The following is a 19,143-nucleotide window of genomic DNA, read 5'->3' on the forward strand; positions in this document are numbered from 1 at the left end:
TGCTCCCTACCTTTTTTTAAATGCTATTTGTGACCAAGTCATGTGAAATCCATAGATTAGTGCCTATTGCATTTATTTCAATTGACTGATTTCCTTATATGACTGATTTCCTTTTATTACAATTGTTGCATGTTGTGTTCATATTTTTCTTCAGCGTATGGTCCGTTTACACACGCTTAACTCAGGTCAGAATTGGGCCCTATTTTTATTTGTATGAATAACTAGGTGACTACTTTCAGCATTTAGTTTGCATTATTTTGGTAAGACAGCTGTGTGTATGGCTCCATTCACATAGGTGGTTTATAATAGGAGAATTACCCTATCTATCCTGTAGCCTATATTAATTACTAACCCCCCCCCCCCCAAGAAACAAACCTGGTACCAGGCCTGTAAAGAGGTGACTTAAGAGCCCAATCCTGGAGGGGCAAGTTATACCACAGTGGGGGAAAGTTGTAGAGATAGAGGTTGTTAGAGTCCAGGATTCTCTTTCCTTTAGTTGGAGCCTCCCAGATGCCTCATTGATCCCCAAATAGGCTAGTGACTTGGAAGACTTGGTGTTGCCATGACAAGCAGCAGTCTGCTGCATTTTAATATTTTTTATATCACCAGACAAAGGTGTTTGACTGTATATGGTGGGCATATTGGATCCCAAACATAGCTGAAGTACATAGAAATTGTCTTGAGTACAGGTCATAAGTACAGCACAAAAAAATAAATCTAATTTAATACATGTGCATATAAAGGTAATAAAACTACCATTTTATGGTAATGTGGCAGCCAGAACTGAATGACAGCAATTTTGACTTGGAAAGTTGTCGATTGAACAGCTACCAAAAAGTGAAGTTTATTCATCATAAATATTCATGATTGACATGTCACCCTATTGTATCTGTGTGCTTACAGGTCTATTTCCTACATGCTTTAAGATATCTTAATGCTCTTGATTTGTCTATGAAGAGCAGACAATTGATTGCTTGTATACCACATTTGAGCAATATCAGAGCTTGCAATTTTGGGTTACATGAGCATAGGAGGCCCACTCCCCCTCCAGTCAGCATAATTCTGCACTGTTTGAGTTAAGGGTGTGTGTCACCATATCTTTCAATTTAACCAATTTTGCCATAAGATTCTTGTATACAACCATCCATATATGGGAGACCTTAGAGACATGGAAAAACATGGTTGTGCTTTGTTATACCTCAGGTAGGGTTCTCTCAAAAACTTAAGCCTGTTTTTGAAGATTGGCCACTAGCCTAAAAAGATCATGTGACTAGTAAAAATCTTTTGAGAAGTTGTCAAATGTGATTGCTGAATAGATCAAGACTGGAAATAATGGTTTCACTTATTTTACCCACAAATCAGCTTAGCTACTTTGAAAACCAGAGACACTCTGTACACAACAGGCCAAGTTGAGCAACATCTTTATTGTCCAAGAAGAGCAATCACAAATGATCAAATATTTATACAACCCCACCAGCATCTTCATTGAAACTGTACAATGTGTGAAGGAATGTATGGGAACGCATAAGATCATACACAATATCTGAAACACTTTTACATCCATATGCTTAGGGTACAGTACATGTCAATTCCACTTTCTGATCCAAAATCCCTCCCTCTTAACATACTCAAACAGTATCACGTATTTTCTGCTAGCACATCCTACTCTGTGCAAACTCTACAATTTTTCCATCAACGTCTCTTTTCATCAATATGTCATTGGGCAAAGGCTGGGGCCTGACTGTGGAGGTGTATATCTTAACCCTACCAGCTCCTGTTCCTAATGAGAGCTGAAACACCGTCAATGTCTCCAGCAGCAGACGGTGAGTCATTCTCTACTCCTGTGCTTTCTCTGGTACTTGTCATCACCTTTGACCTCCGACAGCAGGCTCTAAGGGTCGTAACAAAATGTGAGGGGGGGGGGGGAAATCGGACTTGATGGACATTAAGGCAAAAAAAAAAAAAAAATCATGGTCTTTCTTTTTCACGCGACCAAAGTGGACGATAAGGCCTCATGGCTAAGGAACACAAGTGTGTTATCAATAATGATGACGTGGCCTGCTGGGGTGGGCAAGGAAAAAAAAACACATCGGTAAATTCTAGGTGGTGTATTCTATTCTCATTCTAACTACCATGTTTACTAGCGGAGGTTGAGTTTAGACAAAACAGGCCGGGAGCAGCATGGGTGTAAACTCTACAGGGAGAATCACAACTAGCAAAGAGATTAAGATGGTGAACAGTTGATAGTACAATATGCCCTTGAGTGAGTCTACCTGATGGCAAGCACCACATGAAATACACAACATACAGCCCAAGTCATGCACCATCTGTTAGTGCACCACCATGATAACTGCGCAAGAGCAGTAAACTGATTATTGGTGAGTTAAAGTGATTATTTTGATATTTCGGTATAAGGCAGCACTGGGGCTTACGCCCTTTTTTTATCCAATGTTATAATATCTTTCACTTCCTTGGCCCTAGCCTCTGCCGAGTCCCCAACAACTGGAAGTTCCTGTTTTCAGGGGAAATGGATGTTAACAAAGGCGACATGCCACCTTAACACCTCCTCCACATACAACGGTAAGGGTAAGAGTTGAATACCCCTTATGTAGGGGATCTAGTGTCAGGTGTTTAAAAAAATAAAAATAAAAAATTGTTACACCTGCTACATTAGGTTAACTTGGCCCCAATCCCCATGCAAGAGGAAAGGGTTAATACATTTAAGGGGGGTGGGAGGAGCTGAAGTAAAGCAGCTCATTATTAATTTACTAGGTTTAAAAGACATGCTCCAGAACTTTTTCCCCTATATTTACCCCCACTTGGGCAAGCCCCTTAGTAATTCAAGTTTCAGCCAATGAGCTTCAGCCCCTCACCAGTGACAGCTAGCAAGACACACACAGTAGAGCGAGAGAGAGAGAGCAATGACGTGGTGCACATATCTGCACATTTGTGACACATGCAACTTTTGGCTCGTGGGTGCTACTTTCAGAACTACTGGCAAAAAAGAATACAAAAGTTCAGGAGAATATCTTTAACAAGGCAGGTCTTGGTAAAATATTTTTAAAAAGGGGGCAGAAAAAGATGGCGGGGAAGGAATGACCATAAAAGCTGATTATCAACAGTGACATGAACACAGTATACTAGTATTCATACAATTATATATATAAAAAAAAAGGCAAAATGAAAAGTTGATTGCACACTTGCTTATCCACATGTACTTCTTACTGACAGGAAGACCATTTAGGGAGCAAAGGGTGGTTTAATCTCTTCAAGCAGGACAAACCATGAGGGGTGGGGTTGGAGGATAGATCTTGCACAGTACAGCTATGAGACTTAAAGGTCCAATGGAGCTGTTTTTATATATCTATTCATTTCTGGGTAACAATTAAGTACCTTACTGTGATTTTATTTGAAAACAATGGTCAAAAATAAACTAAAATAGCTTCTTAGCAAAGAGCAATTTCTCAAGCAAGAATTTGGCTAGGACTGTCTGGGAGTGGCCTCAGTGGGGAAGAGAAAACTAGCTGTTATTGGCAGAGGTTTGGAACTATTCTTTATTGGTCTATTAACTAATTTAACGACTGGTGAAGTCACCAGGGGGCCAAAACTCCATCCCACCAAGGCAGTCTTTTCAAACAGCTCCAACACTGAAAGGGCATAATCATATTTTAACAATATTATTCCAAACTCAGTGTGGATATATGTATATACAAAACACAGCAAAATCTCATTTCTGACTGCACTGGGCCTTTAAGGTTGCATGGATGGCAGGTTGCGGACAGTGAATCAATGATGGTGGACTTTGTGCAACCAATGAAAGCAGAGGGGGGATGGACGGACAGAGGGGGCCGTTGCTTTTGCTGCTGCTACTAATGCAGATGGATAAATGGGGAGAAACGTGGGAGAGACGAGAGAGGGATGGAAGGGTCGGAATGAAGATTGAAGACATGAGGATGGAATGAAGTAGAAGAAAATAAACTCATGGAGAAATGGGGACATGGTTGTGGGGTTTGGTTTTGAAGGCCTCTTTCTTAGTCTTTCCAGTCTTTCTTGATGTTGAGGTTCCACTCCCAGGACAGGTGGTCGTGCTTATCGTCGTCGGTGAACTTGGACTTGATGTTGTAGGTGCCGCGGGCCAGCATGCCTTTAGGAGCCTCCTCCAGCGGGGTCAGGAAGTCGTACTCGTTCGGCCTCGGCCCATAGCTCCCCACCATGTAGTCTGACTTGTCAACTACAGAGACAGACAGAAAAGAAGGGCTGTTTGAATCACCAGGGAGGACAAAAAATACAGAGTGGTGTTCATTAGGCACTAAACAGAAAAGTGAATGAAACAAGGAGTAACTAGTAACTACTATACTAGCTCTCTGGGAATAAAGTTATCAATAAACAGGACTAATGAAAAACATGACTAATGACTGTTTTGCTCCAATTTATTGATTTATTTTTTGTACTTTTACCCCTTTTTCTCCCCAATTCCGTGATATCCAATTGGTAGTTACAGTCTTGCCCCATCACTGCAACTCTCCTACGGACTCGGGAGAGGTGAAGGTCGAGAGCCATGCATCCCCCGAAACACGACCCTGCCAAGCCGCACTGCTTCTTGACACAGCTCGTTTAACCCGGAAGCCAGCCGCACCAATGTGTCGGAGGAAACACTGTCCAGCTGGGGACTGAAGTCAGCTTGCAGGTGCCCGGCCCACCACAAGGAGTCGCTAGAGCGCAATGGGATAAGGGAATCCCAGTCGGCCAAACCCTTCCCTAACAACACTGGGCCAATTTCGCGCCGCCTCATGGGTCTCCCGGTCACGGCCAGCTGTGACATAACCCGGGTCTGTAGTGATGCCTCAAGCACTGCATAGCAGTGCCGTAGACCGTTGTGCCACTCAGGAGGCCTGCTCTAATTTATTTTCATCTATCGATTTCTCAATAAGCCTCACAAACACGACTCACTAATAAAGCAATTGACACAACAGGCTGTTTTGTGCCTCAACTTACATCCAGTTTCAAACAAACACATTTCACACCCTGACCCTCTGCCTTTCTCTTCTGCTCAGGAAAAATGTGAGATGAAAGCCTCAAAACAATTTCTCAATAATATCCCTATTGACAGTGTTGAGTGTTTTTCAGCCTTGACTTGTGCATCCGGTTTCAAACAATATCTCAATTTCAGTCCCTGGCCCTTCTGCCTGTTTCTCTTGGCAGATTAAAAAGGGAAGGCAGTGTGTGGGCCGGGGCTGTATGTCAACGTCATTAAACAATGGAAGTCTCCACAGGTCTTAAGTGTTTACAGCTCTTCATTGAACTAATTCATTTAAACTGATTCCCTTATTGTCTAAAGAAACGGCATCGATGTGGCATCATGCCACTTATCTCTTCCATTCTGTTAGGACCAACATTTGAAAACCATGACAATGTATCACCTAGTACATTCCCATAACAGAGAAATCTGCAGAAACTGATTGTGGGAATCTTCAATGTTGATGTAAACATTTGCTTGAGTCTAGGGCATAATTTCCCACATTTACTATGGGAGGAAGGCCTGTGCGGTTGAGATGGAGGTCAGGAGGGAACAAACAGGAGGGATAGGAAGCAGCAAGTACTCACTTCTCACTCCTTTCCTGTGGGTCTGCTGGACATACTTGAGTCCCGAAACAATCTCCTTGTTCACCTGCAGAGACCGAGACATCGTTAGTGGCATGGAAAATCAATCTAGCTTATCGCAAGCTCATCTGACAGAAATAGGCCATTTAAAGACCTATTGAACCATGAAATCTGAAAAATACAATACGTACAGGTAAGCCAAGTTCATTAACAGCACAATCTGAGTGATTTCTAGTGGGGCAGAAAAGTATAGCCACCTTTTTAATGGGGAAAGTGAAAGGAGGAAACCTGACCAGTTGAACAACAATGCATTCAACTGAAATGTGTCTTCTGCATTTAACTGATGGGGTCTTCATACAAACAGCTTTCATTCGCGTAAATTGAAGTTCAATTTAATTGTTTTGTGCAGTATCTTTCATATTGTACAGGTAACTGCCAAAATAATGGAAACACTTGAGTAAATGAGGGATACAAAGTATATTGAAAGCAGGTGCTTCCACACAGGTGTGGCTCCTGGGTTCAATAAGAAATTAACATCCCATCATGCTTCGAGTCTTGCATAAAAATGCTGGGCGGGCGATTATTTTGGCTACCATGGCTATGCCCCTATAGGATGACAATGCCCCCCATCCACAGAACACGAGTGGTCACTGAATAGTTTGATGAGCATGAAAACGATGTAAACTATATGCCATGGCAGTCTCAGTCACCAGATCTCAAACCAATTGAACACTTATGGGAGATTCTGGCGCGGCGCCTGAGACAGCGTTTTCCATCACCATCAACAAAACATCAAATTATGGAATTTCTCGTGGAAGATTGGTGTCGCATCCCTCCAAAAGAGTTCCATACACTTGTAGAATCTATGCCAAGGTGCATTGAAGCTGTTCTGCCTCGTGGCAGCCTAACACCCTATTAAGACGCTTTATGTTGGTGCTTCCTTTATTTTGGCTGTGGTCTCACTTTGAAGCTGATCTTTATTCTGTACTCCACTCCCTCCTTCAGGATAAAGGACTGCTTCTTAAAGGCCTCCAGATCTCCTGTTTGAAAGACAACGAGGGGAAAAAAAGTAAGGTTTCTCCAACACACACACACACACACACACACACACACACACACACACACACACACACACACACACACACACACACACACACACACACACACACACACACACACACACACACACACAAACTAGGGCATGCAGCAGGGGACTGCCATCCACAAGGCCCCAGTGTGGTGTGTGAAAGCAGGATGTCTTTAACAGTCATGTAGAGTCCTAGGCAGCTCTGACACCTCAGCGGGGGTCATTATCTCAGCCCAGCGGTGGCACTGCCTCATTAGCACACTTAATCAGGGGTTTAATACGGCCTTCTAGCTGTGCTGCAGCACTCTCCCTCAACATCTAGCAGTGTAACAACCTGGACTGGGGAAACAGAAGCATTACAGTATTCTCCTCTTTATTCCCCCCACAATGAATGCGTCGAACCAGTTTTTACCCCAGAAATTGCAATACGTGCGGTACATGGAAAGACCATGAGGTAAGGCTTTGAAATGTTCAAAAGACACCCAATTTATTCCTATTCATTCACCGTTTAGTGCATGTTACTTCTGACACGGGTGGCTGTGTTATACTATTCCTCAGGAACCCTTTTTCTGTGTTAGTTTATGACCGACCAGTCATCACTACAAGCACATACGTATGATGCACGCATTTTTTACTGGCACTGGCCTGCGTCATTCAGGATGACTCAGGTCATTCTGTTCAGCAGCACAAGGTCTCTTGCTCACCTCAAGAGAGTCCGGTGACAGTAGCAGGTCTTTTCTTAGAACACGGGCTAACAGATCAGTTTGTCAATGCCAGTTAGTTACACACTCGGAACCATTTCCCCCATGTTTTGAGACGCTCGTACGATAAGATGTCTATTTCTGGGGATTACAGTAAACAAAGTACTACAGTATTATAGCTCACCTTGCAGGTCCAGGGTCAGTGGGTTCGGGGCAGTCTCACACATCAGTGTCAACCGTGTCACCTGGACGTTGGGAACGCTGGGATCTGTAACAAGACCAGACAAGGAACATCCATATGGATCATGTAACTGACCCACAGCAACCTTGACACAGTTACACCCTACTTACTTAACCATAGGTTTGCTGATATGTAATGTTTGTAAATGGTTGGTTTCAGACCTTTAAACTTTATAGGTCATTCGGTGTGAAAATACATCAAACTTATTTTATAATCTGACATTTAGCACAAAGACATCACTTAAATGTATTTTTATATAATTCTGCATTTGTGTCTGAATGACAACTGAACTGAATACATCCAAGTAGGGATATATGTGAACTTCTGGCCCTTACCTAGGCCTCGATTTAAACATTACAACTTTTAATCGATTGTACAGACCAAGACTTCTTAGAGGCCCTTTTCTTAGAGGAAACATTTAGGAACGAGGACTGCATGTATACTATCAGTAATAACCAGCTGTCCAACGGTCTGCCCCAGATGAGAGCTGAAATCAGGACAGCTATCCATTTGTTGGCAAGGCTCCAACATTAAAGAAACATTAGTTTATTCGGAGATAAACAGTCCCTGGGCATTAGCTATAGCCTTTTCCCAGAGCTAAGCAGTGTCTTCTTTACCCGTAAAGATACTAAGCAGGCGCCAGGCAGACACGCATACAAACACACACACACACGTATTGAGAGAGAAATGACACACTCACCAGCGACAGCAGCAGCGCCGGCTCCTAGCAGAACCTCCTTGTACTTCCGGAGGCTCTCGTCATCCTGGTCCAGCTCCTGGATCTCCTGCAGGGTCTTCTGGGCCGGGGGCTTGTAGTTGACCGTCTCGCCCACATCGTTTTCCGCAGCGATGGCTGCTAGCTGCTCCGGAGTCAAATCGTCCTCAGCCATGTCTGTGGCGAGAGAGAAGTGACAGAGAGAGAGAGAGAGCGGGGAAGAGGAAGAAGAGAGGGAGAGAGAGGAGGAATGTTACGACCAAGATTATTGGCAAATAAATAGTTCCACTAATCGCTACTCCTCCCATGTGGCTTCTTCTCAGAGGATGTAGTATATTCTACTCAAATAAAAAGGATGACAGCATCTCATCAATTACTATGAAATGCTGCTATGAGATCACACAAGGCAACAAACAAGGAACTAAAATGCAGAAAGGTTCCCTGATCAGAAGAACCAAAAAAGGTGCAGAACTAGAAAAAATAATAAATAAATAAATAGTTGATCATTGAGTGAGAGGTCCTCTTTTACTACTGATAACTTAATCCTGGGTCAAATGTGAAAAATCTGGGCACACAAACAGCATCAGCACTGGTAGTAGACCATCACCTTCGAATGAGGTCATGTGTGAAAAATCACATGACATGGGCCCCTAGCACATACACGATTGAGGTCAGAGGAGCAGGGGCTGTGTTCCTTAGCATTAAAGGAACCACCAAAGGGGTTGTTCTAAATACAGACCAATCAAACACAGTCAGTCTCTCACAACCATTGGTCTCCAGGGGTCTCTTAGCCGGACTTTTCAAACCAAGCTCACACCAGTCTACTTACACTGACTGTCATGTGTTGAAGAATGAAAGGAAGACGTCACTGTATCAAGTAAGTTCAACTACGCTGACAGATGTGGTCAAAACGATGTTGACATACAGAATTCACATGCTCCTAAAATAGACCACATGTAGGCTACATTCTTCAGATCAACGCAATCTATGAACATGGTCCTTAGATGTTGTTGTTGCCTGTTTGCCCCAGATCTGTAATGGCCAACTCCTAAGGTCGTTGTAATGACAAAACTTATGTTTGGATCTGGGCCAACTTCCAGGCTTAATTTGTGGGGCGTTTCCTCAAGTAAAATGTGAATGAAACTGTTCTTGAAATTGCTTCTCAAAAACGACTCAAAATTCAACCTGCCCATCTCTGCCCTTTGAACTCATGCCGACTTCATTTGATGCCATCTTACCAATAACTAAAACCCTTTGACAGCAAGCCTAATGGCATTCACAACAAACAAGATGGCCAATAAAATCCACCCCATCCAGGGGTTATAATTGGAATGAGAGGCCTCTCCTCAATATACTCGAGTCACGACTACTGGAGGGACTCGCAAAAGCAGGAAGAGCTGTGTTTACGCCATGAAGCGTCCAGCATTCCCAATAAGGCGTTCTCTCCCACAATAGCCTGATCATGAATCCTCTGTCTGTGTCTGCCACTACTACTGCAGAGCCAGCGCTCGGAATGGCGCTTCAGTTCCATCAACGTCCATGTGTTTTTAGACTAATAAAGTTATTTTCCACTTGATGTTGGTGATCTATCATTTTTTGCTGGGGCTTGGGGGAGGGAAAGTATTTCAATGTTGGCGTTTACTCTTAAGAGTAAATGCCATCTGTATCCTTGCTAATCAAAGAGTGTAAGACTTAAAAATCTGACTAGCAGCCTGGTGTGGGACTTTGAGGAAAATGGAGCAGGGAGAAAGAAGGATGCAGTTCGTTTTGGAGTTTTGTATGGTGTACAGTGCATAGTATTAGGAAACGAATCCCTCACTAAAGCCAATCTACAGGGGACAAAGATGTATGGACAAAAAGTACACCATAAAACAAAAGAAACATGGGAAATAAATAAGTACTGCTGCGTCAGGGTTTCCAGCTTTTGGGAGATACATTTTTTTGTTGAAAAGCCAATGAATACACTGGCCAATTGTCTGGAAGGAGGAAATAAAACACCATTGCGAAATAATTATGGGTCTATAGGTTAATTTACATAATTTAGCTGAATTACATTTCCGTGTGTGTATATTCGTTATGCATCTTATTTATCACACTCGCACAGCATACAGCTACAGAGCCTTTAAGTGGAAAATCTCAGACAACGTGAGAGCTGCTGATACAGCATCTCAAACACCAAATGCATAAGCAATAGAAGGCAGGCTTCATCAGGGCATCACACACCACTTTGCAATAAGCTGGAGGCAGGATGCATTTTGAAAACATAATTCCTTGTTGGAGTGCTGAACGTTTTACTAAATATCTTACCATGTTTCAAAGTAGCCTAGCCAAAATCAGACTATATCCGTAAAGGCAATTATTGTATATCAACTTTCATACATCTCTTTCATTGTCCAGTAGCCAAAAGCACAATCATTGTTATATTAGCAACCCATGCTAGTTGTTGCATATTAGATCTCCCCTCTTTCACATTTCTAACGGATATTTTCATCTGTCACATGTAACTGCTTGCTTTTGACAACGGTATTTACCCGCTAATTGCACTATGGAACGAACATTCACGCGTAGCCTACTGACTGCCTTGTGCGCATTGCTGCGCTGATAAATCTGAACAAACAATAGTTGATCAACCTTTTAAGGATATATGTTCTTATCGGTTGCAACAGACTAATGGCTTTTTAACGTTTGTTTTATGTAGCCTAGGCCTACTGGTTGTATGAATTTGGGATCTATCGTCCCACAACTGTCCCAGAGTCTGTTTGGAATAGGCTGTTTCTTTCTCAACAAGCTGAACAATAGAATAGGTACACTTTTACACTATGGGGGATAGTAAATTAACATAGGCTAGTGATTTTGCTGTTCGTTACTCGTCTTATTGGCTGAGAAAAAGTACATGTGGGCATCGGAATTAGGTAACATCGTTGCATTCTCGACTTGCATTTTCTGTTAAAATGAATTACCATAACCTAAACGAGATGTGTGTCTTACTGAGCACCGTGGGTGGACGCCCTAATTAGGTTGCGCACCCGATGCATATGGGTCCAGTAAATCAAAATGCTGCCGGTCAAACGTCCGGCACCACATTTTCCTAACGGAAACGGTGTGCTGAATTTAGAGTTGTTTCTAATGTGTTTGTGTGAGCTGACCTCAAGAGTTTCAAGGAAGCCCACCCTCCGTGTGACAGCGTCGTAGTTCCACCATTGACCTAATGCCAGTGCTTTACCACCGCCCATATACAAGAGCCAAACAATAAGCTGTTAGAAGAGGCTAATGGGCCGGTACGACGGCGAGGCAAACCGCCCGAGTCTGCAAGTATGATTCAGGCCTAATATGAAAGGCGTGTCATCTTATCTTGAAGACATCTTGGAACCTTGACAGCAAACACTCCAACTAATTGGACTAATGCATTCTACTTTATTAATAAAAAAATCTAAAAAAACTTCCATGCATCAATAATAACAATCTATTTGATGTTAGATTACTGTCAGAGTTTGTAACATAAAAACTGTAGCCTATTTCACAAAAGGCTAGTTTGCCTTGGAAACAGCTGTTCACAAAACATCTCTCATTGTGCTGGGGGCAATAAAAGGCCCCTAAAATGTGCAGTGTTGTCACAACACGGATGTCTCAAGTTTTGAGGGAGCGTGCAATCGGCATGCTGACTGCAGGAATGTCCAACAGAGATGTTGCCAGATAAGAGAAATAGACATTCAATTATCATAAGCCGCCTCGAACGTCGTTTGGCAATAAGTCCAACCGGCCTCACAAACGCAGACCACGTGTAACCACGCCAGCCCAGGACCTCCACATCCGGCTTCTTCGCCTGCTGGATGGTCCAAGACGAGCCACCCGGACAGCTAATGAAACTGTGGGTTTGCACAAGCAAAGAATTTCTGCATTAACTGTCAGAAACCGTCCCAGGGAAGCTCATCTGCGTGCTCGTCGTCCTCACCAGGGTCTTGACCGGACTGCAGTACGGTGTCGTGACCGGCTGCAGTGGGAAAACACTCACCTTCTCTAGCGTGCCAGTGGCCATCAAAGTGTGCTCTTCAAGGATGAATCCCGGTTTCAACTGTACCGGGCAGATGGCGTTGTGTGGGCGAGCAGTTTGCTGATGTTAATGTTGTGAACAGAGTGCCCCATGGTGGGCAGGCATAAGGCACGGACAACGAACACAATTGCATTTTATCGATGGCAATTTGAATGCACAGAGATACCGTGATGAGATCCTGAGGCCCATTGTCGTGCCATTCATCTGCTGCCATCACCTCATGTTTCAGCATGATAATACATAGCCCCATGTCGGAAGGATCTGTACACAATTCCTGGAAGCTGAAATATGTCCCAGTTCTTCCATGGCCTGCATATTTACCAGACATGTCACCCATTGAGCATGTTTGGGATGCTCTGGATCAACATTTACGACAGCGTGTTCCAGCTCCTGCCAATATCCAGAAACTTCACACAGCCATTGAAGAGGAGTGGGACAACATTCCACAGGCAACAATCAACAGTCAAGTCTTTCAACTCTACGCGAAGGAGATGTGTCGAACTGCACGAAGCAAATGGTGGTCACACCAGATACCAGACACTTACCGCCAATAAAAAGAAAAGATTAAGATGGGCAAAAGAACACAGACACTGGACAGAGGAACTCTGCCTAGAAGGCCAGCATCCCGGAGTCGCCTCTTCACTGTTGACGTTGAGACTGGTGTTTTGCAGGTACTATTTATTGAAGCTGCCAGTTGAGGACTTGTGAGGCGTCTGTTTCTCAAACTAGACTCTAATGTACTTGTTCTCTTGCTCAGTTGTGCACCGGGGCCTCCCACTCCTCTTTCTATTCTGGTTATAGACAGTTTGCGCTGTTCTGTGAAGGGAGTAGTACACAGCATCTTCTTGGCAATAGCCTTCATTTTTCAGAACAAGAATAGACTGACGAGTTTCAGAAGAAAGTTCTTTGTTTCTGGCAATTTTGAGCCTGTAATCGAACCCACAAATGCTGATGCTCCAGATACTCAACTAGTCTAAAGGCCAGTTTTATTGCTTCTTTAATCAGGACAACAGTTTTCAGCTGTGCTAACATAATTGAAAAAGGGTTTTCTAATGATCAATTAGCCTTTTAAAATGATAACCTTGGATTAGCTAGCACAACGTGCCATTGGAACATAGGAGTGATGGTTGCTGATAATGGGACTCTGTATGCCTATGTAGATATTCCATTAAAAATCAGCCGTTTCCAGCATTAACAATGTCTATATTGTATTTCTGATCAATTTGATGCTATTTTAATGGACAAAAAAAATATTCTTTCAAAAACAAGGACATTTCTAAGTGACCCCAAACTGTTGAACAGTAGTGTACGAGAGATTGTTTGTCAATGATTGATTATTCATTGACAAATAATGAGAATTTAAAGCAATTTCCAAGTAAATGCTAACTTTATGGATGCTCTATTTAATGAGCCGTGATGTTCCATCGTTCAGGGCTCAATCAATGTTATCCTGGCTTGTAGTCTGAAGGGTCCACTACACCCCGCCAAGTCTGAGAGGAAGATGTCAAATCTTTCTAGCAGACAGGATGTGGTACTTAAAATTCAGGTTGACAGAAGAAACACAAATCTAACTACGCTAATGAATTTCCTTTCTCACATTCACCAACTAGAATTTGCATCAGTAAACATCAATGGATTATAATTGAAATAATGACTAATAATTTATTCAAACTTGTGAACAAAATGGATTGTACTCTGCACAGGTGCAGAACAGTCTCCCTCCCTTGTGCAATCACTGACAATACTCTACACAGCCACCAGCTGTAAAATTATAATTTGTGTTGCAATGAAACTGGGTATGCAGTGTGCAATACAGATCAATATAGTACGTAAATACAATTGTTATCTTATCAACATCGCGTTATGCACCCGAGTTACTTCCTGGAAGAGAAACAGCTAACAAAGAAATCTCATTTCAATTCTTTTGTCTGTGGGTGGCTAGATAGCTTGAGCTTTAGCTTGCTGCAAAGAAAGACTGCCCGGTTACTGTAGTTACTGACAGAAACAGGTGCCGACTGGGAGAATCGCAACGAATAGCTAAAGAATTAGCTAAACATAATGTGTTAAACTAAGAACAAAGGTTGCCTAATCGTCGAATTTAGCACTGTTTCAGGCGACAAAGTAACCAAACGTCAAAGACAGCCAAATAGCTAGCTAATGTGTTAACTGGCTAACTAGTCTGACCGGCTAGACACTGCCGCAAGTCATCAAGCTGCACGAGGATTGCTAGCTAGCTAATTAGCAACATGGGTGTTGGACTCCCTAGCTACCTGCCACCCAATTAAACTAAACTATGCTACAAATGTTCAGTTCTTTTACATAATATTTTGCTCTGCTGCAGTGGAACTTAACAGTAGACCAACGTTTATTTCATGTTTCGCTGGCTACAAATGGGCACTGCTGCAGCCAGGGTGTGAAGTATGTAGATATGTCGGCAGGCTAACGTTATCGTGGTTGGCATGCTAGCACAACTCAGCAAATTGCTAGCAAAGTTAGGAGGAAATGACGCCAGATACAAAGTAAGTCTAAAACATAATGAACCGTCATATGCTTGATTGTTAACTATTGTATAGGTTGTGAAAGCATGTCTTTACCGTTTTCCTGCTGTTTTTCCCCCAGGCGCTTGTAGAATAAGTGCTTCTGTCGCTCTTCTCTGTGCAAGTATGGCGAACAAGGAACGGCGCCGCCCCATACAACTCGTTTCCGGGAACTCTGCCGCGGCGCGCACGCTCTATGCAGGTGGCGTGCAATTGTTGGTGCCGCGCGCCCTGAATAGATTTTAGGTGGGGCTAGTTTGAAGTCTTAAACAAGTAGCGCTAGTGTATTTAGCACTTCATTTGAACAGTTAAAATTATATATATTTTTAGGTCAACTTATAAGTCCCCATCCTTCATTGCTAACGGAAGACTAATCAACTGGTCCGTGTAGTTCTTTGACCATATCAAATACTAATCGAACAGGTCAGTGATGTTAGTTTGAAAATTACTGTAATTCCTTACATTGTAACCACAAGTAGTATGAAAAGGTATTAACATTACACATTGTCAAACACAATCTCACAAGTGTTGAGCATGTATAAATTGCTTTAGCTTTTTACAAGCATTTGATATAGTAGCAGTACAGTGAACTACCATTGGAAATTCAACCATTTCCACACATTTTACATGATACCCCTAGAGGTCTTAAAGTCAATTAATGCTTGAGGTGAAAATGTGGTCCGAGGCACCATGTGGATGGTGTGACATAATTGGAGCCTCCAGAGGCACACGAGGCCAAATTGAGCTCCGCCCCACATCACTGTCTCCTCAAATTTTGTAACAATGGGTAGGGCTCCATATAACTAATTGACATGATTGGTTGACAGTTGCAGGAGGTCCTGTATAAACCAACTCACTTCACAAGAGCTCTGTGCCACAAAGCGCAAGTAGTATGAATGCCCCAACTTCTGCAGAGGCTGTATCACCATAAATGACACACTGCCAATGCAGACGTCATATTGACCATAGTGCCTCAGGCTTTTAGGAGCAGTTTCCTTGACACACAAAGCCTAGTCCAGGACTAACATAAGCTTTTTGGAGAATCTAGACCAAAATTGTTTTAGCCAATGACTAAACTTAATGTGTGGGAAACCAGCCCATAGTGTTATACAGACCTTCAACAATAGGCAGATGCACTGGAACAGTTTGTTTTGTAGGTTTATTACAACTATGCACAAGGAGAAGGGGAGGCAAAGGGCAAAAAAATTAAAAAAAACCTCCCCCTCAAAAACCTACTATTGTCCCAAAACGGTACAAAAAGTGTTCATAATATTAAAAAGGGAGTAAAGCAAGATCCAGCCACACATTAAAATGATGCCAAAGAACAGTAAGTGTAAAAGATCTGGTCCATTTCAGGTCCAAGTCCACAATAACAAGCTTCAGATCCGACAGGATGAAGATGAGGGATTCAAATGAGTGCTTCTGGGAATTCTAACTGGTCTCCATCTGCAAAAAAAAGCAAGTGAAAATTAGGACCATATTCCAGCTACAAAGATCAAGCCACTTACATTGAAGAACTTATATTTCTATACTTTCATGCCTTCATCAATGTAAATAAGAATTTGTTCTTAACTGACTACCTTAGCATTGTAAGCATCCAACTGGGCATCCAGCTCTTCAGCAGACAACTGCTGCGGTTTGCCTCCACCACGTCCACCTCTACCCCTGCCCCTGGAGCCTCCGCCGGCCCGCCTGTCTCCACCTCCCCGCCTGTCTGAGAAATTTGGGCGTCCAATTCTGTCTCTGTTGAATCCACCACTGCCTCCGTTTGAACTGCAAACATATTCAAAGACAATCAATGAGCTACAACTGGGATTAACTAGATTTAAAGAATATATATATATCATACATGACAAAATAAAGAAAGCTTTTAGAATCACATACCTCTGTGATGGTCGTCTCTGGTTATCATCTCGGATTTGTGAGGTGACATGCTGAATGCTCATGGCGCGGCCTGTGAGCAAAAGGAAAACAAGATTCGGCATCTTTGTTCAGAAGAGTTCATCAATTACAACATTATTTCATGATGAACAAGTTTCAAAATAATAGCAATCAAATTAAAGCTCACCATCGAGTGGTACATTGTTGTACTGTTTCATGGCTTTGAGTGCATCAGCCCTCCTCTCAAAGTGGACGTCAGCAGTTCCCTGGCTGCGGCCAGACCGGTCATAGTGCACAGCCGCTTTCTTCAATGTACCGAATTCCGCAAACAACTCCTGGAAAAAACATTACAAACGCATTAAGAAACCTGACAGGTACATTTCATGTTTAACGTCAAAACGGTTTGGCGAAAACGCCGACATCTTTGTAGCGATTGACTGTAGAAATTACCTGGATATCAGCGTCAGAGACACCGAAGTCAAGGTTTGAGACAAGGAGCTTGCCGCCAGTCTCCACACCGCCACCACCTGCTCCCCCACCACCACCAGCATTACTGCCGAAGCCACCTTCGAACATGTCGTGTTGCCATTTGTCCGGCAGCTCTCTGGGCTGTAAAGGTACAATGAGAAAAATGCAGCTGCTGACTTCTGGTTCCCCTGCTCCTGCTGATCAGACTGAGCACATGAGTCAGTTGCTTAGGCAGGCAGGGGAATCTTGCTTCATTACTACCATTAGACACATTGGTCTATGGTGGATTCATGGTCAGTGTAACAGCACACATATTATTGAATAAAAACAATTATATTAATATAGGAAAGAACCAAAACTAAACTAGTAGGACTGATGGCAGGACTTCCAACTCAAAATGGCTCCTGCTCTACAGGTGGTTTGAAGATTGTGTAGGTAATTAGAACGGCAGTGTAGGCAACAACAAAAAAACTGACTTGAGCTCGATGTCAAGGTCAGCATCCAGATTCTGCTTCAACTCCAAGTGTAGAAAAAGTCCATCCAAAGAAAAATCCTTAATTCAAAACGTGTGAAAGTCAGTTTGAAATGCTCCCTTAACCGACCATGGAAAGTTCAATAAAGTTCGTTGTGCTTTGCAGTCTGGGTCAAAAATATGAGAGAAAAAAAAGACTCCGTTGACTGAACATCCATTTTGAGTGTCGCCATTTTAGCTTTGTTGCATAAAACAGTCAAATTCTTGATAATTAGACAGATCTGGAACTTAATTTAGGACCAACAACGCGCCAGTCGACAAATGAGTAAGAATTTGTGGACTACTAAAAAACCCACGAGGTACACGTTTTACAGATCAAAAGTGAATATCTGGGGCAGCTCGCATTCACACTACCCAAACAAGTGTTAACTAGCTAGTTCATGAATGGGGATCAGCTCCGTTTTGAAGTGGCCCACGAGGGTGAACATGTTAGCTAGCTAGTTAACGTTGACTCCCAGAAACGTTGGACATGACCAGTAACATTCAATAGTGCTGGCTAGTAACTGTTTGACCTGAAGCGGGGAAATGCAATGTAGACCATGGGCCCACAAACACGTCATTAAAAGGAATAAACGTTTCCGAACAGTGGTTTCTTCTTTGAGTTGTTCCCTATAGCGCACTTCCCGTTGATAATTCCACATCCATCAGCAACTTTGAACTACCTGGTACCTGTCGCAGCACATTTAATAAGATCAGCTAAATTATTTAACATTCGTCGTCGTCGCCTCTGACATTCCTCCTTTTTCTGTGATCCTCCGTGTTCCTACCCTGCTGTATGGCGTGGGTCTGCTGTCGCTTCTATCGCCACTGAAGTTCTGTCGACTCCTCATGGGCCCGGATCCGCCGGTCCGGCCTCCAGAGCCAGCGCCACCGGGTCGGCCTCCACTCCCACCTCGACCCGATGATCCTCGGCTGCGGCCTCCTCGATTTCCGCGGCCACCTCCACCTTTCTTACTTTGTTGAATAATGTCATCCAAAGACATATCCATCTTATCAGCCATGGTGGCACGTGTCGTATTAGAGATCAACAAATAAATGGACAATTTACTTTAAGAATTACGCTTTTGGTAGCTAAATCTAGCCGCTTTCCTCCGTGCTGATCAATGGCGAATAGCTCAAATTTGAGTGACGTGAGTGGGCTTAAAAATAATTGTAGTAAGTGACGTAAGTGTATTCTTACTACCATTTCCGTTCGATGTTGCGCTTCTTTCACCACCAACGTCCTCTCTGCTGCTCTCTAGTGACTCAATCCAGCATTGCAATCACAAAGGTACCTTTGCAAATAAACCAAAGGAAAATACGAGACAGGCTCCCGAGTGGCGCAGCGGT

At 43.0% G+C, this 19,143-nt stretch overlaps 2 protein-coding genes across 2 annotated transcripts; both read right to left on the minus strand.

The window, feature by feature from the left end:
* Positions 1–1,404: 1,404 nt before the first annotated feature.
* Positions 1,405–15,120, minus strand: LOC106564931 (rho GDP-dissociation inhibitor 1). Its single transcript, XM_014131463.2, has 6 exons — positions 14,991–15,120; positions 8,331–8,522; positions 7,574–7,657; positions 6,565–6,641; positions 5,605–5,668; positions 1,405–4,231 (listed from the first exon to the last, which is right to left on the minus strand). The coding sequence occupies exons 2-6, from the start codon at positions 8,518–8,520 to the stop codon at positions 4,032–4,034; spliced, it is 615 nt and encodes a 204-aa protein (XP_013986938.1). The 5' UTR covers positions 8,521–8,522; positions 14,991–15,120; the 3' UTR covers positions 1,405–4,031.
* A 955-nt stretch (positions 15,121–16,075) lies between these two features.
* On the minus strand, positions 16,076–18,964 carry LOC106564930 (THO complex subunit 4-A). Its single transcript, XM_014131462.2, has 6 exons — positions 18,582–18,964; positions 17,265–17,423; positions 17,002–17,149; positions 16,818–16,887; positions 16,514–16,706; positions 16,076–16,379 (listed from the first exon to the last, which is right to left on the minus strand). The coding sequence occupies exons 1-6, from the start codon at positions 18,813–18,815 to the stop codon at positions 16,365–16,367; spliced, it is 819 nt and encodes a 272-aa protein (XP_013986937.1). The 5' UTR covers positions 18,816–18,964; the 3' UTR covers positions 16,076–16,364.
* Between the last annotated feature and the right edge of the window lie 179 nt (positions 18,965–19,143).

The sequence above is a fragment of the Salmo salar genome, chromosome ssa12 (genome assembly GCF_905237065.1).
Source record: "Salmo salar chromosome ssa12, Ssal_v3.1, whole genome shotgun sequence".
Lineage (NCBI taxonomy): Eukaryota > Metazoa > Chordata > Actinopteri > Salmoniformes > Salmonidae > Salmo > Salmo salar.